At 40.8% G+C, this 27,794-nt stretch overlaps 1 protein-coding gene across 1 annotated transcript in view; it reads left to right on the top strand.

Annotated features, from left to right (window-relative positions):
* Positions 1-18,786: 18,786 nt before the first annotated feature.
* The window catches only part of senp7b (SUMO specific peptidase 7b), a gene marked incomplete in the record, with an annotated part of 19,823 nt that continues 10,815 nt past the window's right edge, over positions 18,787-27,794 (top strand). The window contains 9 exon segments of the mRNA XM_025903039.1: positions 18,787-19,333; positions 19,742-19,856; positions 20,520-20,602; positions 20,686-20,847; positions 21,691-21,782; positions 21,860-21,999; positions 22,294-22,606; positions 22,809-22,930; positions 26,705-26,806. Of these exon segments, the coding sequence (XP_025758824.1) occupies positions 19,743-19,856; positions 20,520-20,602; positions 20,686-20,847; positions 21,691-21,782; positions 21,860-21,999; positions 22,294-22,606; positions 22,809-22,930; positions 26,705-26,806 (1,128 nt within the window).

The following is a 27,794-nucleotide window of genomic DNA, read 5'->3' on the forward strand; positions in this document are numbered from 1 at the left end:
GTATCCTCTAGGGGTGGGTTTTTATAATCGATTTATCGATTAAAATCGATTCTGGCTTGGATAACGTAAAATCGATTCATTAAAATCCTGAATCGATTTTTTAATATAAATTTATTTTGCCAGAAATGCCAGAATCTCAGGTGAAATCTCACAAAATTTCATCAACCACCAAACAGCTAAGACAGTAAGTGAGAGCAGGTACACGGATTCTGCACAAAGACGTAAACACACAGCGCGGATCAGTGAGACGTCGCCTTTCTCACCTGACTGCACGGACACGGTAGGGGCTGAAAGCCGACAGCTGGCTGATTCTGATCTGTCGGCGGGTCCGCGCTTTGTGTTCACGCCCTTTTTGCGCTGATTCTAAAGCTGTTAGTTTTATCTCTCTCCAAACAATATTGACCGAACCAGCAGCAAAAGAAGATCCAAACTACGCTTCACATAAACAACAACAACTCTGACTTTTACTGTTTTGCTTCCACCAGGATGCACAGCTCTCTCGCTCTCTCTCTGTACTTCAAGAACAGTTTCCCGTCTAAAAATCTGTTTTCTTCATTATTCGCTTGCTTGTTATGCACAAGCCTATCGTTGTTTACAGCGCTGTCAGCCGCTGTTTTTTTTGTTGTTGTTTTTTTCGTTTTACATACTTCTGAAAAGAAAACCTAATTTCTGCCGTTCAATACTGAACAAATTTAAACTTTTTAAAATTATGCAAAATGCAAAACGCTTAGCCATGTCTCTAATAACACCGCTGTAACGTCAGAGGTAACGTTCATATGTTGATTAATGGTTTTCTTTTGTTTTTGATGTACTGCAGAATATTTTTATAAAATCTCAGGCCAGGAATATTCACCTTCATGTTTTTCTGTGTTTTATCTTCAGCTACTTTGACACAAAGACATCTGCTGTGACGCTCACACCTTTGATAAAGTCTTGCGTGTGTCAGCTTCCTTTTTATTGATACAAAAATATGTAAATGTACTGATCTGAATTATAATATTTCTGACTGTCAAAATTTCCCAGATTTAAATCGAATTGAATCCAATTGAATTAAATCGAATCGTGCATCAAATCGATTTGGGACCTTGTGAATCGGAATTGAATCGATTCTAGAAATCAGTGACGATACCCAGCCCTAGTAGGGGAGACCGGGGATAGTTGTAACGTGGGTCAGTTGTAACACTTCCAATTTCTCCAATCAGGGCTAAGTTTCAAATGATGTGATTCATCCTGTGCATGCCCAATTCAGTTCTGCTATCACATGTGAAAAATCAGCACATTTTTTCAAACACAGACAATTTAATATGAAAAAAAGTAATTTTTATGCCCAAAAGTAAGTTTTTCTACTTTATTTCAATTTCTAATAGCATTATCTGCTTCGCAGTTAAATGCATCAAACTTAAATTATGTTATTTGTATGTCTATGGGGATATATTCTGTGTAGGTCTCCTGTGCTAATGTTTTAGCCATTGGCTGTATTGTTAGCTAGTTCATGGCTATAGGAGTCTGGGTCAGTTGTAACAACAACAGTCTGGGTTAGTTGTAACAATAGTGCAGATGTTACAACTTACCACACTATTACTTTAACTTATATTAAACAAGTTGGGGCAACGACATCAGCAGAGAGAGGTTCACTGGTCACCTTTGTATATGCGGTTAATGCCATTGGCAACACAATTCCTCCACTGTTTGTGTTCCCACACATACATTATGCAGACCACTGTGTCAGAGATGGACCAGTAGGAAGTATTGGTAGTGGAAATAAATCAGGATGGGTGCAAGAAACAGATTTCCTCATCTTTCTGAAGCACTTTGCAAACCACACCAAGGTAAGCCATGATAAAAAGTAATGGAATTGCGATGCTGGTGCACAACTCCATTTTTTCAGCTTCATTGTTATGTTCAAAAGTTGGTGCAAGAGTTGTAGGTTATAATGCCCACTGAGCCAATGAGGCCAAACTCAAGGAAGACCAACCAAAATTAATGAAATATTCAGTTGCAGAAAATTCCATCATTTGTCTTTTTTGGGGGGTTGGAATATGTTCAAAAGCTAGATTTCTGCATTCTGTCACACACACACACATAGCTACATAAATGGCTCTAAGTGCATTCATGTGTTGAATAAACAAAGATTACATGTTAATGTTTTGTTAGTACCCTTATTTCATTGTGTTACATTTCACCCCAGGATATGTTACAACTAACCCAGACTATGGGGTTAATTGTAACATTTCACTCTTTGTGTTTGAGACCATACCATGCAATGGGTAATTGTGCTGCAGAGAAAATAGCTGCACTATTTAATAGCAGAGACATGTAAATACTTTGCATTAAATTTTCAATGCACTACCTTAAAAGAGCTCCAAGTTACAGACAGAAATGTCAAAAATGTTACAACTATCCCCGGTCTCCCCTATCCTCTCCCCCAGCCAGGTTTCACAGGAACACAGTATGGACCACTCCTGAATGTCCGGAATGTCTTTTTCCGTGGAAATGTGAGCATGGAGTTGAGCCATTTTAAACTGAATGAAGGCGCTTTAAAAAAAAAAATAATTTAAAAGCATCTCTAAAAACTCCACAAACCATCCTTTATCTCCCCCATAAAGGACTTTCATGGGTGGCTGAAAGTCAGTGAGTGTTTATGTAATCCAGTCTTTACTTCATATACATGCGTATGAGTTGGATTTTACTTGTTACCAATATAAAAAAAAAAATAAATGAAGTAAAGAACTGAGGATTGGAGTGGATTATTTTTGTTAACATTCACAGCACTGATTAAAGCAGATTAAATAAGTTTACTCATTTAAGGGTAGAGTAAAGCTGTTTCTCAATGTGTACACCAGGTGGAGACACAGCTCCACCTGGTGCTGTGTAGTCTGGCGCTCCAGCAGTTGGAGCTTTTATTGTGAAAGGCGTGCAGATGCAGTTTGCCTGGTGTGAGAGTGGAGCCAGCTGAGGTTAGAGAGCAGTGGCGGTCCTAGCCTGTTTGGCGCCCTGGGCGAACACTCCCTCTGGCGCCCCCACCCCCCCCACACACAAAACATATTAAGGATTATACATTAACATAAAACTGTTGTCGGAACCATACTGAATTTCGCCAGAGAAACACACACACACACACACACACACACACACATATGAAGAGAGAGATAGTATGCATTGTATGCAAACGGCTACCAAACAGCCATCATAATTCATCATACAATGAGAACAGGACAAATCAACAATTGACAATGACTCATTAATATTAAAATCTGTAACATAATGTATTGTTTGGAGTTTAGTCTGTTACTGTTACTATTTTTACCATTTCTTATTGGAGCAACTGTAATCCACATTATTTCCTTAGGGATTAATAAAGTATTCTGATTCTGATTGTTTCAGGATGACCTGCCATTATCCAATCACACATCTGCTTACATGTATCTTTTGCTCGTTTCTCCTCCTCTTCTTTTCTATTTTTTCTAAACTGAGCACCTGATGGCTTTGAACTTTTCTTGTCCATCTGCCATTAGTTTTAATTTTGCACTCCAGTATGAACACAAATCCCCAACCCGAGGATCACCATATCCTAATAGACCTACACCTTAGTTCACAGATTCACTTTGTCTAAGGTGTATTTCTGGGATTTCACACAACCCAGGATTCAAATCATGAATACATAATTGGCTTGGATTTACAACATTATGAATGAAATGTGCTCTGTTTGGAAGCAGCCGGCCCCCTCCCCTTGTGTGTGAGACTTTAAATCATCAAACTGTAAATTATAAATTTTAAATTGTCATTGATCCCTTTACCCCGAGTCCTAAAGTATATATTTATTTTCTTACTCTACTATATTTATTGTTCGTTTATTTGCACTGCTGTAACTGGAGCCTCGTCGTCTCGTCTCTCTATATACTGGACTGTATGTAGCGGAGATGACAGTAAAGTTTACTTTGACTTCAGCAGCGAGCAGGCGCACCGAGGGCTCTCGCGCTCACTTTTCGCGTATTGAATTTCGAAAAAACATCGGTGCAAATTATAAGTCTGTATCACGATGTCTGGTGTTTTCGTGTTTGTTGTTTTGTTTTATTTTGTTTTATTTTGCGAGTTGGTTATTAGATGCTGCTCCAGCCAGCCAGAGAATCCCCCGCCGCCCCGCCCTCTCCTCCCTCTGCCGCACGCAGCAGGCGCACCTCGCAAACGGAGGGCGCCCTTACTCCCAGCAAATGGGCGATAGAAAACCGCTGTGACATTCCCAATATGCGCTGGCATGACGTCGGGGCAGCATGAGTACGAGCAATTGATTTTTTTTTGATTTTTTTTTTGCCGATACCCGTGATGCCGCCCCCCACCACGATGCCGCCCCGGGCAACCGCCCGTGTCACCTGTATCAAAAACCGCTACTGTTAGAGAGCAAGGGAAGAAGAAGAAGAAGAAGCTGAGCCTGCTGGATGGACATGGAGCTTTTATACAGGTGTGACGTGCAGCAGGTCCTCAGGTGTTCACTCCCAGCCTCACTCAACCTGTCTGCTCAGGTTCAAAGAGAGGTTGGAGAGCTCTCAGAGTTACCTGTGACAGGTGAGCATGAAGCTCAGGGACGCAGACAGGCTGACAGTAAGAAGCAGCAGTTTCTCACATTTGTGCGCTTCACTTCTTAACACAGACGTTCAGTGACCCCACAGAGGAACCTGCAAGTCTGAGAATCCTTTCAAAGTAAAATCTTTAACATGTGGTCTGCTCACAGTTCAGACCTTTCAAAGTAAACCTACAAACACACCTCTGAGCTGTGATGAGTCTGACTCAGGTGTGCTGTAATCATCTGTGTGTCCACAGAGCTGCAGTCACCTGCCTCGTCTTCATCGTCTCACACACAGGTGAGTCTCCCTCTGTTCTCTCATCAAACGGGAAGATTTTAAATTCAACACTGCTATGTAGAGTCCAGTAATCAGATTACAGTTACTGATCAGACAGATGGGTAGGCTTTGTCTCTGTTGTGTTTTAAATGCAGTGCAGTTTTTTCCTCTTTGTGAGGTGAGAGCGTCTCATTTTTCTCTGTCTGTCAGTGAGCAGTGTGGTGCATGTGTGCGCCCTGGTTGGAGGTGAAGTCCTGCTGCAGTGCGTCTGCCCCGAGGTGCTGTGCCTGCCTCATAGAGTCGGTGTTTTCTGGAGGGACAGAGAGGACCGGACCGTGCTGGACATCATCCTCAGCAGCCCTTATGTTCGCTTCCAGCATCACCTGTTCAGAGGGTGAGTGCAGAGCTTCCCTCACGCCTGTAACCAGGGAAACTTCTCCATCCTCCTGAAGTACCTGCAGCTGTCAGACAGCAGCAGCTACACCTGCTTCATCCCACAGCTGAAGCTCAAAGAGACGATCAAGTTCACTGTGTCAGGTTAGCTCCTCCTCCTCTCTGAGCATGTTCACAGCTTTGTTGTCGTGTCCCTCTGAGCTCCTCCACTCTCTGCTTCAGATGCAGATCAGTGCGTCTCTGAAGCTCAGAGGACTCCTGGACTTTCATCTGCAGGCTCCAGCTTCACAGCAGGTTACCTTCATCTCACCACCAGCCTCACGCTCCTCATCTTCCTCCTACTGAATCCTTGATAGGAGCGAGGCCTCGAACACAGACTGAGCTGGACTCTTTTTTTTATTTAAAGACTAAATACTTTTATAGATGATCAAAGAGCATTTATTATTATTATTATTATTAATGTTATTTATTGAGTAAATAAATCCACAGGATGAGGAGAAGAAATGTAGACCATCATCTACACACTGATCAGAAACACTGGCACTGTGTTTGGAGGTGGGCGGGGTCACAGCAAACCTGAAGCACGAATAAAGCTCACCTGGTGGTAAGGTGGTCGCAATGAAGTAACCTCTGACCTCTGAGGGGTAAAAGGTACACAGAGAGCATCAGGAGGAGGAGAAGGAAGGTTTCATTGGAGACAGATGTTTGTGATGATGTTCATGGTGGGTCAGTGATGGTGATCAGAGAAGGCAGCTGTGGCTCCCTCTGGTGGACACATTAATAACCACAGCTTTCCTCTCTCTCTTTATCCTTAATTATTGTCTCACTTTCATTGTTATTGTTTGCACATTTTTCCTGTTTGTGTTTTAATTTTGGTTTTTCTGTTAATACTGTAAAGATATTCTGGGTGTAGTGGGTGTGTGTGAGTGTGTGTGAGTGTGTGTGGGTGGGTGAGGAGGGGGGACTGGAGAGTTTTAGCTTTTTAGAGTCTGGTCTCTGCAACTTTCACATTAAATATTTTCACTGACAAACATGGAAATGCGTTTTTCTCTTTGAATCCAGGTTATCATGCAGTAGTTTCACTGATCTGAGCCACTTTACATCAATCTCCAGCCAGAGTGGAGAGACAGAGGACGATCATGTGACTGAGAAACAGCTGAGCTTTTATATTCAGACACTGTACGCGTGCAGGAGACAGCAGGATCAAGTATGTTGCTTTCAGTTCATGTCTTCACTAACCCTTAAAAATCCTGACTTGTTTTACCCCAAACACAAAAAAAGCCCCTCGCCCAAAACCACTCTAAAAATATTAAATTGTAATATTGTTTCCCTTGTTTGTTTTGTGGGTTTCTGTTTTTTATTGAAAATTCTATTTATTTATTTATTTATTTTTTATCAATTTAAATGACAAATCTTTTAAAACTACCCAAGCCTGAACTACAGTACTGAGCAAAAGTTTTAGGCAGGTGAGGAAGAATTGCTGTAAACAAAGAATGCTTTCAAAAAGTGTTTATCATTTATTTTCATCAATCAACAAAATGCAGTTAATGAACAAAAGAGAAATCTAAATCTGATCAGTACTTGGTGTGACCACCCATGAATTCTTCTAGGTACACTTGCACACAGTTGCTGAAGGAACTCGGCCGGTAGGTTGTTCCAAACATCTTGGAAAACTAACCACAGATCTTCTGTGGATGTAGGCTTCCTCACATCCTTCTGTCTCTTCGTGTAATCCCAGACACACTCGATGATGTTGAGATCGGGGCTCTGTGGGGGCTATACCAGTACTTCTTGTTCTTCTTCATGCTGAAGATAGTTCTTAATGACTTTGGCTGTATGTTTGGGGCCGTTGTCCTGCTGCAGAATAGATTTAGGGCAAAGAAACAATTATTTATATTTCTGAAAGCATTCTTTGTTTACAGCATTTTTCCACACCTGCCTCAAACTTCTGCACAGTACTGTATAAATATCAAATATTAATCCGATTTTTTTTTCCAACCCTTTAAATGCCAGCATGTTTACGTAACTCTACTGATTTATATTGGGAAAAAATCCGTAAAATACATTACAAGGAGTCCAAACTGCTTTAAAAATGAGGGAAATTTGGGGTAAATAAATACACTAAAGTCATGCTAAAATAGGAAATGACACCTGGACTGTGTTGATTGTACGGTACCATGTATTCTTATACTTTGGAATATTTCCAGTACTTGCAAACACTTTGCAACCTGTTCTCTAACGTGTGTCTTCTCTCTTGTTTTGTATATTTTTCTCTGTTCAATTATTTAGTCCTGTCTACTATTTATATTTTATTGCAGTACAGTTGGTGCGGAGCACCCACAATTTCATTGTACATGCACAACGACACTAAAGGGATATTTCATTCTATTCTGTATCTAAGCTGAAGAAGATGGAAATAAAAGAATCCAGAAGAGTCCAAGAAGAAATTATCTTATATACTGAACAACAGGACAAGTATAAAATCAAGTCAAAAGCAACGTGCTCTTATTGTGAAAATCTGACTCCTGACCCTGATACCAGTGCTAAACTTCAGGTGGAGTCCCGCCTCCTTACAGGAAGCAGCTCTCCTGTGTGTCCGTGTTCAGTGTCTAGGTGTGGAGTGGAGCTTGTTGTTCATGTTTGTGTTTGAAGAAACTGCAAGTTTGCTTTGTTTCCTCCTTTAACAGTTTAACTTAAGGAACTTTACTGTTTGTTCAGCTCGTGTTTGATTTCTTCACACAACATGCTGTGTGTGTTTTAATTTCTGGTCTCTCCATTAAAGTCAGTCTGCAATCTTTTCCTGGCTAACATCAGCTGTGTGCAGGTTAGTTCTGCTGCATCACTGTCTGTGATCAGAGCAGCAGCAGAGTTAGTTGAAGGTCAGCAGCAACTTAACTAAGAGTCTGGCAGCTCTCACCTGAGTTTGCATGTAAAACAAGGAAGCAGTGACACTTTGTCTTTCATAGGGGCACATTCTTTGTTGTGTTTTCTTATTGTGCCAAGGAAACAAGAAGAGCTTGTTTTACATTTTTGCTATCCTGTGAGCACGTTTGCCATACACCCTCAATATCTCAGAATACTTATGTTAGATTCTGTTTTAAATCAGGTCGTGATCTTAAAATCACCTTCACAGCACTGATTTTAGAGTAATGTACAGGAATTGTCATTTAAATTTCCAAACTGCCCTTTCTTCAGTAAGGGTTATGGTGAAATGTAAGTTGTTCTTTCGTGTCATTACACATGAGAGGACCTCTTAGCTTGTACAGCAGAAGTTCCAGTTCAGTTTTATTTATACATCGAATTACAACAACAGTCACCTAGAAATGAGACTGTTAGTCATCAAAATGGTGGAGAGAAAATATTTTCCAGTTTAGAATAAATCAAATGACATTTTTTGTTTTATTTACTATTGCCCCTTATTTTTTCAGTCCTCTGTCATCTATGACAGTGTTTACAGGCTGGAGGACCGTTCCTTTAACATATGATGTCTGTGTGACTCTGTTACATAATACCAACATTTTAAGGAGTTTAGAACTTTTCAGTTTTTCTTTTCTCAAAGAAATGACAGAAAACTTCAGTTGCAGTGCTTTTACCACATTCACATTAGCTCAGGTAATAAAAAACTACAATCACATTGCAGACAGGAAGTGAACTTAGTGTGAAGCATCTCATGGAGCCTCTTTGGAACATCTGTATCAACCTTATGCAAATCAGTTGTAATTTATTTAAATAAATTTAGCTTCTGTGATGCATTTACTTCTCACTCCTTAAAGTAGATGTTAGTGTTGTCAAAGTTAACATATGACCATCTTGTAAAACCCAACATTAACCCATGTACTGTAGACCCCCAGGTGGAAATACCAATGAATTTACATATTTCTCTTAGTAGTTTTATCAGATCTTTAACACTTTTGTTTTGGATCACACATTTCAGCATTTTATGTTTTATAACTCTTTGAGTTTTAGGAAATTACTCATTTATTCATAGAAATAAATACAAAAAAGTAATCTCAGAATATTTTTTTTGTTGTTTTGTTCATCATTAGCCCCCCATTATATTCTGGTTACTTGTTCTTTTCTTAATAAACAGTAGAACAGATGAACATTAAGAGCTGAATTTTACTAACACTTAAAGTTTAAAAGATGACTTTTAATGACTTGACTTAGAGAAGGATGGAACAAGGTGTGCTGAAGCCTCTGGATCTGCTGTGTGGTATGACCAAAATCTTTATTTATTTTATTGTTGTTGTAGTTATCATAGTGGCTTATTCAAGCAGATGGCTGGATCAGCTGAAATGACATGTTGAACTGACTGAATGGACTGAAGCTTCCAGTCACAGTGAATCAGTGTGTGTCAGTGAATGCATCGTGTGTGCTTCATGGCTCCATACAGTGGATTGATAGTAGACGTAGAGCAGTTGATGGCAGCTTCCTCTGCCTCACACTGCTGTCTGACTGCATTCAGCTGACACTGAGACAAAGCAGAAAAGAAGCAGCTGATATTTGGACAGCACACATGATGGAAAGGAGGATTTCAGTTGATGTGCACATGAATGATTTGTGTTTCCTCTGCAGGTGAAGGTAGAAAGTGTGTGTGAGCTGCTGTGGATGTGAATTCAGCAGCATGGATCAATGGGTGGGGAGACAGCAAGATCAGAGGTGAGATGAGCATCTCTAACTGTCTATGACTCTTCCCCATGTCACAGCTCAGCACTCATATCACTGCTCCATCATTATTCACAGGAACCAACCTGTATCTGGACCTGGACCTGGACCTGAACCTGAACATGGACCTGGACCTGAACCTGAACTTGGTTCTGGTTCAGATTCAGATTCCAGCAGTTTGTCTTTTAAGAGTGTCTGTTCCAAAGAGATTCCCTTTGAATTTAAAGGCCAACAGGCATCTGCTGCAGAGAGGTGAGCTGTCAGTAACTTGAGCTCTTTGAGAGCAGATGTAATTGCTTGATATTGTTAGATGTAACTGTCTGGACTTTCTTATAATTTCTGTGGTCATGAGCTATAGTTCTTCAGCTTTCTGAATGTCTTTCAAAGTTCTTCTTCGCACATTTGCACATTACTCTTTTCCAGTCCAGTCCTTGTACCTCACCACTTTCAGAGGAAAGACTTGTTTTGCTTGTTCACCCTCTTAGCTCTGACCCATGAATCAATCCAACATAGAACAGACACCTAACTCAAGGGATGTGCCAAACAACTTAACAAAGAACCAACTTTAAATATCTTCAGGTGGTTTGTGGTGGTGTTTCTGGCAACTGTAACTTCCTAATGGAGGAGGCAGGACTACGTTTATGAAGAGGTCTTAATTAGAGAAGCTGCTGAAGCTCTGCTCTGATTCCAGGGAGAGACACAGAGAGATGATGTTTCTAAAATGTATTTAGGCTGTTAGACGGTGACTCAAGAAACAAAAACACCAGCATCTTCAAAAGTTTGAAAACTAAACCAGATCAAACTGATTAAACTAAGGAGAGGAACTCATTGCTACCATAAAGTCGGGCTTTCAGGTGAACATGCCGTATTTAGGAGATATCTGATTAACTCAGAAAAACTACTGATTTTAGTGGTTGGGTTAATTGGTGACTCTAAGTTGCCCGTAGGTGTAAATGGTTGTCTGTCTCTATGTGTTAGCCCTGTGACAGACTGGTGACCTGTCCAGGGTGCACCCTGCCTCTCACTCTATGGTAGCTCGGGTAGGCTCTAGTCCCCCCACAACCCTGACAAGGATAAGCGGAAGAGGATGGATACATGATTTTAGAGGCTGATGAAGTGGGAACCTCTTCCTCTGAGCTTTGCAAGTTTTCAGGCAGCAGCAAGAAAAAACATTTATATCACATTTATCTTCTAATACATGGTGCTAATAAATGACGTGTGGATTATTCTCTCCTGACTAAAACAGCAGCTCTTTAAAAGTAAAGTGTCACAGCAGCTAGAGGATCATGATGATCACACAATATTTTCTCCACTTGAAATGTGCTTATTATTATCAATACACTGATCACTAAAATGTTAGACTGTTCCTTTATCAGTGTCTAACAGTATGTGTGTGAGGGCGATGTAATGTCCATGTGTGCATGCTGAAAGAGACTGTGCTGGTCTGACCCCCCTCCTCCTTTCAGGGTGGAGCCTGCTGGAGTCCAATGGTTGACACCAGGTCTGAGGAAGTGTAAGTGTGTTTTTAATGTGATTCATGAAAACAAAGCAGCACACATTCAACCATCTTCAAACTGTCACATCACTCATTCACATCTCTGATGTCAGGAGTCATCATCAAAGTGTCAATCAATGAACAGATGATGGATCAGTAACTACAGCTGGATTGTGTTTGTTCTCTCCATCAGATTCCTGTCAACTCACAATCGACACAAACACAGTACACACAAACCTCAAACTGTCTGACAACAACAGGAAGGTGACACATGTGGAGGAGGATCAGTCATATCCTGATCATCCAGACAGATTTGATGTTCTTCAGCTACTCTGCAAAGATCCTCTGACTGGTCGCTGTTACTGGGAGGTCGAGTGGAGAGGAAATGTTTTCATATCAGTGAGTTACAGAAAAATCCGAAGGAAAGGAGGCAGTTTTGACAGTAGGTTTGGACTCAACGATCAGTCCTGGAGTCTGAGCTGCACTGATGATGGTCCTCATTCTGTGTTGCACAGTAAGAGAGTAACATCCATCTCCTCCTCCTCCTCCTCCATCTCTAACAGAGTAGCAGTGTATGTGGACTGTCCTGCTGGCACTCTGTCCTTTTACAGAGTCTCCTCTGACACTTTGATCCACCTCCACACCTTCAACACCACATTCATTGAACCTCTTTATCCTGGGTTTAGAGTTGGTTATGGTTCTTCAGTGTGTCTGTGCTGAGTTGAGTGTAAAGAGTGTCCTCCTGTTAGAGAAACACTCTGACTGTTGAACAGAGAGTTCAGTCTGTACATGTCTATGTCTTTCACTCAGGAACACGTTTTCAGATTCATGAATTCAATCAAATCATAGAAATGATTTCTAACGTTCAGCCTATCCCAGCTGAACAGTACTGAATTCATTGATAATATATTCTGGAGTATTGACCTGCTCACCGTTTTGTTCCTCTGTGTAATATAATATAGTCTTTGTTACTTTTCAGCCTTTTCCACATTTTACCTGCACTCTGAAGTTAAAACATTCACTGATTTTAAAAATATGATGCAAAAACTGAAGTGTGACTTAAACAAGTGCAAATCTGTGATTGCTGAACAGGATCTTCTGTTAATCTGACAAGTTTGTGTCATCTGTGCTAGCAGCTGATGTGGCCATTATTGTTTGTTTCTTTGTGTGTATTCACATGTTGTGTTTTAAATGAGATGTAGCCTAAAATCTCATGTACTCTCATGTACGTATTTCATCAGCTTTGTTTTGTGACTATGTGAACACTACTTTCAGCTGTTCCCTCCCAGGTCATTTCTGGAAGATCTCAGTCCTTTTCCACCAGTACAATGTCAGCTCAAGTCAAAGTCAGAAAACCAGTGTACAGATCACACACAGGAATTTGAAATTGCAGTGTTCCCTTAGCCCTCAGTGTTACACCAAAACAACATAAAAGACCAAAAGATCAAAATCTTATATACACAACAGTGTCCAACAATGTCCGAGTGTTAATGTTTTGTTTATTTATTTCAGTTATTTATTTATATAGTACATTTAATTACAACAGCAACAATGACCAAAGTACTGTACAGAAGTACAAAATAACTACATAATAACTAGTACCAAGTAACTTATAATATTAGTACAAAATACTAAATATTCTCATGCTGTATTATAGGCCAGTGAATACAAATGTGTTTTTAGATGAGATTTAAAAAGATTGTCAGCAGGAGCCTGTCTGATGTGTAGGGGGAGATTATTCCACAGAAGAAGAATAATAATTAATAATGTGGGCAAGACTTCGTGTATAGGTGAGGTGGGGGAAACAGTGAAGGGTGATGGTGGAGGTTCAGAGTTTGGCTCATTAGGTGGTAGTACCTGGTACCAGGTACTTTTTAGTACCTACTCCACCGGGGTTCCAAGTGATTTGAGGTGATCCGAAAATGTGACATCAGCAGATTGCATGCCAGCAATTGGCCAATCAGTGGCGTCACTCGATGAGTCATGAGAGTGTTTCCATGAGGAAAACCAGAACCATAATTTTTGAAACCGTGAAATTAAAGAAGTGAACAAAATAAAAAACCTTACCACTTCAAGTCACCCCTTTATTCTGAAGTTTTTGTCAGTGTTTAGACTTCTGTTTTTCTTTGTAACACATGTAATGTTGCAGCTCTGACACTCTCCTGTGAGTCTGCAGCAGAAACAAAGACTAGTTATTCACGAGCAGAGCACATCAACAGCATGCATGAAGAAGCTCGTGGACACACTTACAGCAGCTCTGAGGGCTTTGTCTGTAATGTCTTTGAGGTTGATTGTGACGTTGTAGTACGCTCCAAAAACAGCTGTTTCTGAAGCTTTAGTTGCTACCTGAGACCAGAAATGCAACATGACAAACAAGCTTATTTACAGCTTTGCTGCTGCAGCTGGTGTTTGGCAGAAAAATGAGACTAAAGACCGAAATAACCCCCTGGTGTTTTAAGAGACCACCAGTAAAAGACAATAAACCTCTCATTTTACTTTATTTGAAATCAACATGTCTTTTTGTTTTCAGAGAATCTGAGCAGAACAGGTAGAAATGAGTGTTTTTACTGTAATATTAATTGAGCCGAGCCTCACCAGGCACATGCAGCATCTGCGCCAGTTGTCCATGCTGACATTCTGAATGGAGAAGACGGGACAAACGTCCATGGCTCCGGTCTGAGGAGCCATGAACACTCAGATGTCATTGAGTGTTCAACCGAACCGCTTTGAAATGATTTCAAAGGCATAGTTAATAGATGATAAAATAGCATTTATTATTATATTATTATATATATATTATTGGGGTGGCTGTAGCTCAGGTGGTAGAGCAGGTCATCTACTGATCGGAAGGTTGGTGGTTCGATTCCTGGCTTCCCCTAGTCTGCATGCCATATATCCTTGGGCAAGATACTAACCCCAAATTGCTCTCCGATGCATCCATCGGAGTATGAATGTGTGTGAATGTTACTTAGAAAGCACCTAGAAAAATGTGCTTGTGCGAATGGGTGTGAATGGGTGAATGCACAAGTTGTGTAAAGCGCTTTGAGTGCTCAGAAGAGTAGAAAAGCGCTATATAAGAACCAGTCTATTTACCATTTACCATTATTAATGTTATTAATAATAATAAAATCAATCAATCAATAATAAAATAAATAATAAAGTAAATAAATCCACAGGATGAGGAGAGGAAATGTAGACCATCATCTACACTGATTTCAGAAACACTGGCACAGCATTTGGAGGTGGGCGGGGTCAAAGCACACCTTAAAGTTGCACATGAAGCATGAGTAAAGCTCACCTGGTGGTTTAGTAGTCACTTTGATGTGACCTCTGACCTCTGAGGGGTAAAAGGTACACAGTGACCACCAGCAGAAGGAGGAAGGAAGGGTTTTATTGGACACAGTCAGAGATGTTTGTGATGATGTTCATGCTGGTGGATCAGTGATGGTGACCTGAGAGTGAAGCTGTGGATCCCCCTGGTGGACACACAACTTTTCTCTCTCTCACTTTATTTAGAAGTTTTTGCCGTGATAAAAGGGAAAGGGCTCACACCAGTGTATTTTTGTGTGTTTATGCTTTAAATGATGCTGAATGACTGTTTAATATGATGCTGCTGTGTGTCTGCTCTGAGCTGTCACATGTGTTTCACACAGTCAGTCTTTTCTGGAGAAATGGAGAATAGAATAGAAAAAAACCTTTATTATCCCACGGATGGGAAATTTGGGTGTTACACGGCTCTTATAGCAAGGGGAATATAAAATATAAAAGGAAGACACAACGTGGTCCTATATACATAAGCAACTGAAGTTCGTATATCCAGGTAACAATGTACAGAAATATGTATAGAAAAATTGTACAGAGATATGTATAAAATGTACAGTGAACAAACAAGCTGATGAGTAAGGTAACCAAAAGGATGTTAAACTGTGTTATAGAGTCTGACAACTGCTGGTAAGAATGACCTGAGGTAGCGCTCCTTCTTGAGTGTAAAAGTCTACTGCTGAACGAGCTGCTCAGCGCTCGTACAGTCTCATGCAGGGGGTGGGAGGTGTTGTCCATGATGGATGTTAGCTTAGACAACATCCTCTCCTCCCCAACCTGCTCGATGGACTTCAGCGGACAGTCCAGGACAGGACTGTTTAAGGTTATTACACAGATTTTATATTAGCTGAAACTGTGATGTAAATTGAATTTAGAGCAGGTTTTAGTTGCTTTTTATGTGTATCAGGTATATGTTATCCTGATGCACATAAGTCTTCCTCTTCATGCTTCAGGATTATTTATCTGGAAAAATAACTCAGTGGAAAAAATTCATGATAGATTACATGTTGTATTTACCTTTGGCTATTACTGAGTGTATAATTGTTTTTTACTGTCTCTGTATCCTGTATATACAATTATTTACTATAATATATATATATATATATATATATATATATATATATATATAAATGTTAGTAATAATAGATATTATTTACTAACATTTGTATATTAATTATATATTTAATAAATAATTTATAAAGGGGATTCGTAATTTTTTTTTCCTGTGTTTGATATCAATAAAGTTTAAAACATTAAAAAATAAAAGAGCGGGAAGTGGTGGGCGGGCCCAGTTTGGAAAACACGAATGCGCATGTGCAGTGGGTCAACCAGAACAAGCCCAGTAGGAAGAAAACAAAAGTTCGGCCGCCATTTTGGGGCAGGAGAAGCGGTTCTGCTGAAGGCGGAGTGGGACGGTGCTAACACCGTCTCCGAGTGGAAGCTGTGTTTGGAACACGGAGCTCAAGAAGGAGCTGGAGCCGAGAGGAGAAGCGAGATGAGCGGGTCAGAGATGAGTTAAAGGTCTGAATAACCTCCAGTGTGTTACAGAGCGGGACACAGAGGACTGCAGTCCGAGCAGAGAGGTCAGAGGGCGGCAGGCTGGCCTTCAGGTAAGCTCGTTAGTGTGGAGTTACTCCTCTTCCTCACAGACTCCCCCCTCACGCCCCTCTTTCTCCTCCCCCTTTCTCCATTCCTCACCTGAAGCCGCCTCCACCTCTTCAGTGAAGTGTCCCTCTGTCGGCTTCACTTTAACTTTATCCAGTTAGGTACCTCTTTAAGGTGGAATTACTCATGCTTATCTCCTTACCGTCTCAGGAGATATTGCTGTTGCCTGAGATCTGTTTATGAACGCTTAGTGTATTTAAGGTGGAATTACTCAGCTTTTCATTTTTGTAAAAGTTGTAGCACCTGTGACTGATTTAATGTGGTTTTTAACTTATTTCCAGCTTCTGTCCCTTAGGATTTTGGTGGTTTAAGGTGGTATTACTGAACTGTCAGTGTAGGGTTATGAAGAGTTGTTGCTGATGATCCTTAGGCATTTTAAGGTGGTATTAGTAATCCCTTTTAGTGTTTTGTTTTACATAACGCTTGCTGGGTTTGAATCATATTCTGTTTCTCCTCAGAGCTGCTCTATCACTTCCGCCTTAAAATCTACGGCCACACAGCCAGAAGAAGACCTGGAGCAGATTCTCAGAGGTGGGTCTGAACAGGGTGACGGTGCATGTGTTCTCTTAGGTGTTCCCCATGACCCCTGACCGGGTCTGATGTGATTCCTTTTGTAGGTGGCCTAATGGTCCGAGGTCGGGATCTGAGCGACTTTGAGCGCGGCGTCATTGTTGGGGCTCGGATGGCAGGAGTTTCAGTCACCAAGGCCGCCCAGCTTACCGGCGTCTCAATAGGAACAGTGACAAAAGTGACAGCAGCGTACAAGACGCAGGGGAAATCGTCGGTGAGCCGCGTGGGGAACTGTGGGCGGCAGCGCTCATTAGGCGAGCACGACGCACGGGCACTGGTGCAGTTTGTGAAGAAGAACCGCAGCGCCACGCTGGCTCAGGTCACGGAGAGCGTGAACGCTGGGCGGAGCCACAGCGTGTCAGCCAGAACGGTCCGCCGCCAGCTGCACAGGGAGGGCTACTACAAGGAGGTTACGGTGCCCAGAGCCAGCGTCACAGGAAGCCCAGAGGATTGTGGGAATGGTGAAGCAGAGGGAGAGGCGGAGCAAGAAGCAGAAGGACACTCGGATGATGTTGCCACCACCGTTGATCAGACAAGCTGAACCAAATCACAAAGCTAAAAACTGACAGACTTATCATGTGACAGGAAGAGGAAGTGTGGCCTCAGCTTTTAGCATGTCGAGGAACATGTGAGCAGACCCCCGACAGGAAGTGAGAGTGTTAGTCGCACTCAGCTGATCTGACACAAACAACTTCTAGAATGAGCCAGTCTGATCTGGTCTTAGTGCTCCTCCCGAGGACTGAAAAACACCTGTTCACCTGTGTACACACACACACGCTCTAAACATCCAGCTGTGCTGGGGTTAAAGGCCAAACCAAAGAACCACCAGCCTGTGAATTACCCAGTCATGTGAACCATTGATCAATCACAGCGATCAATCCCTCACCCGTGGAGGAAGTTCAGTGAAATGCATCTTTATATGTTTCAAAATAAAACTTTATTTAAACAAATTTCCTCTGTCAGCCTCATAAAAGGTGGTATTACTCATCAGTTGACCTTAATGAAAGTGACTTTTGTAGCCTGATTGGCTGTTAAGGTGGTATCTTTCACCTTCTTGTCATGGAATTGAAGACTTAAAAGATGATCAGCTGTGAAGATGGAGACACTTTTAATCTGTTCTGTTACTCTGAAGGCTTTTATTTTAAGCTGACCGAGCTAAAAAGGCCACCTGAGCAGGACTTCAGGAACCATGTGAATCACCTCACCATTTAGAGCAATGTCTCAGCCAATGAAAGAAGAAAACATGTTTGATCACTTTGACCTCTTTTGATTGATTTGTGTTTAGTGTAATTAATTTCATGTTGAGAAAAAGTAAGAGTTCTTCAAAAATGTACATTTTAAGCATCAAAATACAACTGTTAAAAGAGGAACTATTTATTACATTTTTTAATGTTATAGCAGTTAAAATAGTAAAAACATAATGCAAATATTTACAAAAATTAATATTAAGGGACGATATATAACAAAATGAAGTAGAATAATTATAAAATATAAAATATCAATTTATTTGCTGTTTGCATAGTTGTTTTTTATTGAGGGAACAGGAAACCACGTGACGTAATCACGCAGAGTGACGTCGCTACGCTGTGGTTGTTATTATGTAGCAGTTGTCCTGCCGAGTGTCCAGCCCAAAGAGAAAGAGATGTTTTTGAATTAGTTGGTTAAGCTTAACCGGACGGTGGGACTCCTCCAGCTTCTCCGCCTGCCGCCCCATGAGGCGTCCGGATAATTCAGCGACATTTAACGGCATAGAGTCCGCCAGCAGCTAGCTTAGCTCACCGGCTAGCCCCGGCTACTTAGCCGCTTAGCTGGCTCCGCCGGCGGACTTCGGGTTGGTAAATTTATTCCGTTTTTAATTATTTAACGGGTCCACAGTTGTGGTAGCTTTCTGCAGTGAACACCTTACAAATCATTAACGTGTTTTTGAAAATTCGGCGCAAAAATAACCCAACAGCTGTGATAGACGGGGCAAATATATTTATTTGTATTTGCTGTCAGCTGTCTCGGACAGCACCGTCAGCTTCTAGAGTTAAAGGAAGATCTGAGGGAAAACTGCCACAAAATCTGGTGATAATATATATAACGATAATTTTAGCTTTTTATTTAAACCTGTACGTATAAAACATCAAAAGTTCCAGTGTTTGTGAAAACACAGAGTCGTGTTTTGTGGCAGGGAACGATGGTGAGGTTTAAAACCCCGAAATTTTCAAATGGACTTTGGTCTGCTCAGCATCGATTTTACAGTAGTTTTATATCGTGTTTACTCGCATATGTTTAAAATTCACTGGCAGGCATAACTTCCAGGATGTTTTTTGATTTGATCTGAACGTTGGTGGTTAGAGTTCCCAGCCCCAGAAGCCCAATATGTGGTTATTCAGAAATGCATGTAAGACTTTTTTTTTTTTTTAAAGCAGCTATATTATTCTGAACAGATTAATTTTGTCTGATTTGTTTGAGGGCTCAGACTACAGGTTAATACACAAAATAACTACGCTTCAAATTTCCTGAAATCCTTTGTGCGTGGTGTAGCAGTCCTTACCCATATTTATAGAAAAAGTTAGTTTGTAATTACTGTAGGATTCTTTAAGTTAATATTGTTAATTGTTTTTTAAAGATGCAGGACAGTCATGTGACAAAATCGCTTTAAATTTACTGTTATTTATTTTTTTTATTTATACACTGAGTTTGATGATCACTTACATCCACTTCTCTGGATACAGCAGCTCTATGAGGCGGCTCCTGTCCTTTTGCCTGATTTTTTTTTGTCTGGTCTGAGGTATTCATGTCATTGCAGGATGGCATCTTCCTTCAAGATTCCCAAGAAGAAACATCCTCATGGCTCTGACTCCAGTCCCCTAGACATGCAGTCACCTCTGTCCCGCCTCCAGACCTCCACCCCTCGACTACAGGTGGTATTCCTAAATCTTCCTCATCTCATCCGTTTGTCCCCGTGAAGTGATATTACATTCCTTTAAGCCTCTAATGAACCGTTTAAGGTGGTATTAATGATCTGACAGGTTAATTGTTTGGGGTATTTAAAGATGGTGTCTGTAAACTTCCTCATGTTTTACTGTTATATAGTTGATTAGTTATATGAAAAACTAATCTACAGTTTTGAGTACTCTTAAGGTGGCACTGCCTCCAGTGAAACCTTCGATATTTAAGGTGATATAGGCTCTTAAGGTGGAATAATTGAAAATTCTGCTTTTAAGGTGACTGAGTGGAAGGAGTTGCCCTCATATAGAGTGTGCAGAGTGCATATCAGGATACCTCTGCTCCTTCCACTCAGTCACCTTCCCCGCTGAACAGGAGGCAACTCATGAGACACCACTCCCTTTTTAAGGTGATACCAGCCCATATTCTTGCGCTGTGGTGATGATTTATGTTAAGGCTGTTTTGAGTAAGATTGATTTTACTTATGGTGGTATAAGTTGTTGTTTTAAAGTGTCCAACCCATTCAGTCGTTTAAGGCAAGGCTCATTTAAGGTGGTATCTATATAAAGTGTTGGACCTTTTTTAAGGTGGTATGTTTGACTTAATCAAGCAGTTGTGTTTGTTTGTTTTGCGTGCAGTTTTACGGGAATCAGTCCGGCAGAGGTGGAGCTGACAGGATGCATTCTGGGAATGCTGTGGGCGCTTCGTCAGCCAGACAGAGGTGAGTGCAACACCCTCTGCAGTCTGCATAGTTCATTACACTTGCCATGAAATGTTAAAAGTAACCAGGTCATTTCCTTGCAGGACGCCGTGTAAGCAGCTCTTAGGAAACTTTGAGACGCAGCAGGAACTCAAGAGCCCCATCGGGTGTGGAGCTTCAGACGCCAATCACAGAGCAGCAGGCAGCTGGAGCTGCCAATCACAAGCAGGGCAGAGAGAAGTGACATCAAGCTGTTTGTCAAACAGGTGAGTTTTTCTTTTTGCACTCAATAGTTTAATGAGCTGAAGCTGCACCAACATCCGCTTAAAATCATAGACTTTATACCAAAATCTTTTTAAACTAATTTTATTGTTTGTTTGTTTTTTGGGGGTTTTTAATACAAGTTTTAGGCACCTCTGCCTCTCGTCATGACCTTAATGTTTAGATTTACTAATGTTGACTTATTTGTTTGTAAATTTTCATTCATTGATAGTTTACAGTTTTTAAAAAATCTTCAGGCACTTAAATTTCTAAGCATGATTTATCTTCTACTTAATTTTTTTTAAAAATTGGTAGTATTTTGTCACATTTCAAATATCTTTCATAAATGTAGTTTCACCCACTGTTTTGTTGTTTTAATGACATTTAATGCAGCGGTTTTACAGAGTTTATATTTTGATATATCCTTTTTGGTGCAATATTTTAATAATATTTTTAGGTGTTTCTACTTAAATATTTCTTATTTATTTATTTACAACCTAATGTGTTTAGGGAGCATTTCTAAAGAATTTTAGTTATTTTTTTATTAGTTATAATATTACAATAAATATTATTAGAATATTATTAATCATCTCCTTATTATTAGTTGGAAAGTTACTTTTTATTTTCTCTAAAATATTTGTAGATTTATTTCATGCTACTTACTATTAAATGTTTCAATATTTCTTTACACTTATTGACAGGTTTCACTTTTTTTTTTATACTTTAATTCAATTATATTTCATTAGAATTATTTTGTTATTAACTATAATTGTAAACAAGAAGTTTGTGATATACTTTTAAGTCCTTCATTAGTGATACGGACTGAGTGTGTCTGTTTTCTCCACCAGATGGCGTCCTAAGAGAGCATCTGACCGGCTGCTGCAGCCTGAGGTGGCTTTAGAGCACCTGTCTCCACCACAGAAGAAGAAAGAGCTGTCAGGTGAGCTTTTCACAGGTATAGAGAGGACTGTCTGAGATTTTATTGATCAGCGTGATTGATCGTCATTCCCTCTGCAGCTTTGGTCAATAAAAGGATCTCCGTGGACTCTCTGGCTGAGTTCAGAGGTGACGAGCATCTTGGGACTTTGAGTTCTTCTACACTGGGAGACAAGAGGTGGAGGAGAGTTGAGTCTAATGGAGACACTTCTGAGGAGAAGGTAAAGGTCAAAGGTTGCTGCACTTTCACAGTGAAAGTCACAAAAAGTAAAGTCATGAAACTTAGGGGAGGGGAGTTGCAATATTTTCGCAATAAAATCATCAAAGGTTTTTCAGAAAAATAATGTTTGCAGAGTAGGCAGTATTTTCACAATAAAATTGTTTAGGATTAAACAGGTACACCTGAGATGAAGGAAAAAGTTGCAGAGAATAAAAAAGATTTTATTGTGAATGTTTTGTAAACTTTAAATTTCCTGTTACAAACTGGATCTTCACCTTCGGTCTGATTGTTTCAGAGCAACACAGGAACTCCTCCTGAATCTCCTTTGAAACAACAGACGAAGAACTCTCCTATCTCCAGATTGAATCAAACTCCACCCTCAGGCCTACAAAGATCATCTTCTTCCATCTCCATGGTCTTATCGTCGACGACGACGCCAGTAAGGAGGGTGCGACTTGCCTCCACCAGCAACCTGAAGGTCGATGACAGGGAGAAGGAGAGAGAGAGGTGGAGGCAGTTCAAAGAGAAGACTAAGAACAACAGGTCAGCTGTCCTCCACCTCCGACTGAGGACACCCAAACCGAAGCTGAGCCAACCAACTGAGCCAAGTGAGTTTGACTTCCACCAATTATGTGATGGAGTCTAAGTATGTGCTCTATGTTTAGTGAGTGAAATTCTAGGATGTAAATTGGCATTAATTGGAAAATCATGTTTATTTTTCAGCCCCACAGCTTGATGCTTATGGGGGAAAAGTGACAATGGTGACATGATTTGAAGGTTTTGATATCGCTTGTTTGTTTCTTCCTTTAGTCGTGCTGTCCAGTGAGGAGGAGGAGGACGACGGTGAGGGAAACGGAGATGAAGCAAAGAGGACGTCACATAGCAGCAACCAGGTTGATGAATCTCGTCAGGGAAACTCTGAGAAGGTGCAGGTAGGTAAAGAGAACAGAAACAGAGTTTCTTCTTTGGAAAGTCAGGTTTGATGCTTTCTTGCAGAACTAATAAAGTAACTTTGTTTTATAACATGTTCGACAACAGGGGCTTCAAAATCACTTGGGCATCTTTAATAGTTATTCATGGTGTTCCTCAGGGCTATGTTTTTGGCCCTCTACATTTACTTTATAGCTCAAGGATGATTCAGTCTTTTTTGTCCAGTCTTGGTTTGATTTTCTTTATTTTGTTTTCTTGTGATTTAGCCCAGGTTTAGAGCATGTTTAAGGCGTGTACTTTCAGGACAGAATAAAATGTTCTATCTATAAAGCTCAGAGCACATTGTTGTTTTAAGGTGTACAAATGCTGGTAAAGGCTGTTAAAATATGATGTAAGTGTTGTCCTGTAAGAATGCAGAGCGCTGAGGAACAACGTGATTACCCCTGACTCGTGACATCTGCGATAATTAAATGTCTGTAAGTGAGAAATAAAGGCCTAAGGCTTCATGATAACCTCACCCAGAAGTCAGCTGGGTTGTTCCTCAGATAATCCGAAAAAAAGCATGGGGGGGATCTCACTGGCGGGACAAGTGTCGGTGGCGGCTGCTGCTGCTGCTTTATGAGAGTCACGTTTAAGAACAGCAGGCTTTCATTTCCACCTGCAGCTGCTCAGAAACAGGACGCTGCTTCATGTGGTGCACTCGTGTGACCCACAAATCCAGCATTTTAAAACCATCACTTCATCCACAACAAGCAGACGTTTCAGACTGCCTTTTCAAACAATGTGGTTCTGTTTATTAAGTTTAACAGCAGATGATTAAACCAGGATCCACTTTAACCAAAGAGCAGAGTCTGGGCTCTACACAGGTCCTTAGAGGTGATGTTTATTAAACTCATGAAATTCAAAGGTATTAAAAGGATTTGGAGCGTGCAGCCAGTGCAGATGTGTTTGCATGCAGTCCACCAGAAACCCAGCGCAGTGTTGTGACGTGATGATGGTGTAGGTAGAATGCTGATTGGCTGAAAAGTGGGCTTGGACAGGAAAGAGAAAAACAACAGGGGTCAACAAGAAAAGGAACCAAAAACAGCCCAACGAGACAGAAGGCTACTGCAAGTGACCATTTTCATTGTTTTATCATTAGTGTGATTTGTTTTTTGTTACTAAAAGTGTATTAGACTAGTCAGTTACAGAGTGTTGGAAAGTCCTGCAAGGCTCAGCCAAGAACAGTCATAGTTACACTGGCATCAAACCATCAGATTTAGTAAAATCCAACATGGCCGCCTTGTAGGCTCATGAGCAAATAGAAACACTGGAATGTACAGGGAGTGTAGAATTATTAGGCAAGTTGTATTTTTGAGGAATAATTTTATTATTGAACAACAACCATGTTCTCAATGAACCCAAAAAACTCATTAATATCAAAGCTGAATGTTTTTGGAAGTAGTTTTTAGTTTGTTTTTAGTTTTAGCTATTTTAGGGGGATATCTGTGTGTGCAGGTGACTATTACTGTGCATAATTATTAGGCAACTTAACAAAAAACAAATATATACCCATTTCAATTATTTATTTTTACCAGTGAAACCAATATAACATCTCCACATTCACAAATATACATTTCTGACATTCAAAAACAAAACAAAAACAAATCAGCGACCAATATAGCCACCTTTCTTTGCAAGGACACTCAAAAGCCTGCCATCCATGGATTCTGTCAGTGTTTTGATCTGTTCACCATCAACATTGCGTGCAGCAGCAACCACAGCCTCCCAGACACTGTTCAGAGAGGTGTACTGTTTTCCCTCCTTGTAAATCTCACATTTGATGATGGACCACAGGTTCTCAATGGGGTTCAGATCAGGTGAACAAGGAGGCCATGTCATTAGTTTTTCTTCTTTTATACCCTTTCTTGCCAGCCACGCTGTGGAGTACTTGGACGCGTGTGATGGAGCATTGTCCTGCATGAAAATCATGTTTTTCTTGAAGGATGCAGACTTCTTCCTGTACCACTGCTTGAAGAAGGTGTCTTCCAGAAACTGGCAGTAGGACTGGGAGTTGAGCTTGACTCCATCCTCAACCCGAAAAGGCCCCACAAGCTCATCTTTGATGATACCAGCCCAAACCAGTACTCCACCTCCACCTTGCTGGCGTCTGAGTCGGACTGGAGCTCTCTGCCCTTTACCAATCCAGCCACGGGCCCATCCATCTGGCCCATCAAGACTCGCTCTCATTTCATCAGTTCATGGGCAGTTATTTTGCGCCTTGGTTTTTCCACACGCTTCTTGCGACCCTGTTGACTATTTTGAATAAAACGCTTGATTGTTCGATGATCACGCTTCAGAAGCTTTGCAATTTTAAGACTGCTGCATCCCTCTGCAAGATATCTCACTATTTTTGACTTTTCTGAGCCTGTCAAGTCCTTCTTTTGACCCATTTTGCCAAAGGAAAGGAAGTTGCCTAATAATTATGCACACCTGATATAGGGTGTTGATGTCATTAGACCACACCCCTTCTCATTACAGAGATGCACATCACCTAATATGCTTAATTGGTAGTAGGCCTTCGAGCCTTTACAGCTTGGAGTAAGACAACATGCATGAAGAGGATGATGTGGACAAAATACTCATTTGCCTAATAATTCTGCACTCCCTGTAGGAAGAATGAAAAACCCAAATGGGAAGATCTACAGTGAAAATTAAACTAACAAAAACTGCAGTCCCTCCGTGGCTAGATGGACTCCATCATCTTGGGCTTCATCCATGTCTCTTTTTCTTTGTCTCCTTTGACTTCTTTTGTCTTTGTCTTACTTAAGACATGTTTTTTTTTTTTTTTTTTTTCCCAGTCTCCTTTTTTTTTTTTTTTTTTTCTCTCCTTTGTCCTCTAATCATCTTATTCGTCTTGTCTGTCGTCTCCTTCGCTATTATCTTTTTCATTGTTTTCTTTGCAGTCGCCTTCATTGGCTTTTTTGTCTTTTCCTCTGTGGTTTTAAATCCAACCAGACCCTGGTCTATGAGCTGCTACAGTCAGGACTACTCACTGCACTCTGCACAGTCAGCAGATTATATTTAATTTGCAACAAGAATTCGATGAATAAAACGTTTCCAGGAGACTCTTATGAATGACCAAAGATCCATTACCGGTCCAGATCATCTTCCTCTGTCCACCGCTGCCTTTAGGGGGGCACCACATGTGATCATGCGAGTGTTTGATTTGGCAAAGATTTAATAATCTGTGGGAAAAACTGGGAATTTCGCAATAATGACTCCTTGTGTAAGGAAGAGTTTGAGCACAGGAGGAAGAATTAATTACAGTTTATGTGTAAATAATCAGATGACGGAGTGTAGAATGGTGAATTCCTCTGATTTAAACTGTTCCTGATGCTGCAGATTAATAATCTCAGTGAGAATCAGATACCTGTGTGGTAATCAGTGCCAGCTGCTGCGGTGACCCAGTTTGGGTGCAGGGCGTCCTAGAGCTCTCGGTCGCATGTTTGAGGTTGCGGTGAGTCACCTCGTTTGTTTGTGGCTCTGCCGGCCTGTAAACGCTCCTCTAAGCAGATCCAGATTGGACCTGAGTGTTTGTTGTTGTGTTTACAGACTGAACCTGATCCCAGCTGAGAGTCCACCATCTGCTGCAAAAACAGTCGCTCGTCCGAGCGTCTGCGGCGCTTTTATTGTTTGCATTATTGTATTTTTACTGCTCTGTGTGTTAGTGGCTTTTTTCCACTCGCACACATTGTACCTGTGGGCTCACTCTGTCCCTCTGCGCTGTCTGACAGGCTCCCAAACTGGTTCCTGTGACGCCAACGTCCTTCCTGCAGCTGGAGTTCGCCTCTCTTCATGCTGGCCTCACGGCTGCAGATGCTAACGGGCCGATTATGGTGAGACAGTTTGTCACAGCTTCACATAAACCTGTAAACCATAAACACGGACACGCTCAGTGTGACGGGGCACAGGAGTATCAGTGCTCTGTTATTTGTGATCTATAAGGTGTGGCAGCTTTACTGAGTCACTGTTGTGGGGTCTCTCCTGCCCACAGACAGGAGTGTCACTAACAGCATGTTTACAGCTCCTCTTTCCCCTCAAACGTTTATTTATGCTGATAGATACATTTCACATGATCATAAATTTACAACTTTTTTTCATTGTAAAAAGTTCAAAATGTCATTTATTGCATTTTTGTGATAAATTTACAACTTTTATCTAAGAGTGTCCAAGTGTTTTCCATCAAATTGACCTGTTTTTTTGAAAAAATATCCACATTTTTTTTAATATCTAGATTTCCCATAAATTCATGACTAAAATCTCAGAGAAGACCTTTGTTATGTGAATGTACACAATAAAATATTCTTTTTAAAAAAAAAATTGATTTATTTAAATTAACAGCTAAACTTTAGGTATTTTTACTGTGACCCCGTCTCCCAGCTCCAGATGTGCTGAACCCTTTAACATACTGTAATGTTTTGCTGCTGTGAAAATGTGACGTTTTTATATCGAAGGGTCTAAATGAAGTCACGTAATGTTACAATAATGAAACATATTTATTGACTCTTTAAAATCGATACCTCGCTGATCTACATTCACGTTTTTAATCTAAAAATAATCTAATAATAATAATCCCAGTACCTTAAACTGGTCACACTGGAGTCAGCGTCACGTGCCCAGCAGGAGCGCTCAGTCATGTGATCACATGATCTTTCTCCACAGGCAGTTGTGGTTTTCCCTTGTTTAACCTCATGTTTCTGTACATGTTCATGTGTGTACTGCATGTTTGCTGAGGTCAGTCTGTGGTGTGTTTGCTGCCAAGCAGTCGCTGTGGGACGTTCCAGTGTTTGTGTCCAGCTTCTGTGTTTTTGGGTTTTAAAAAAA

Source organism: Oreochromis niloticus, linkage group LG23, assembly GCF_001858045.2.
Source record: "Oreochromis niloticus isolate F11D_XX linkage group LG23, O_niloticus_UMD_NMBU, whole genome shotgun sequence".
In the NCBI taxonomy this organism is placed as follows: Eukaryota; Metazoa; Chordata; class Actinopteri; order Cichliformes; family Cichlidae; genus Oreochromis; species Oreochromis niloticus.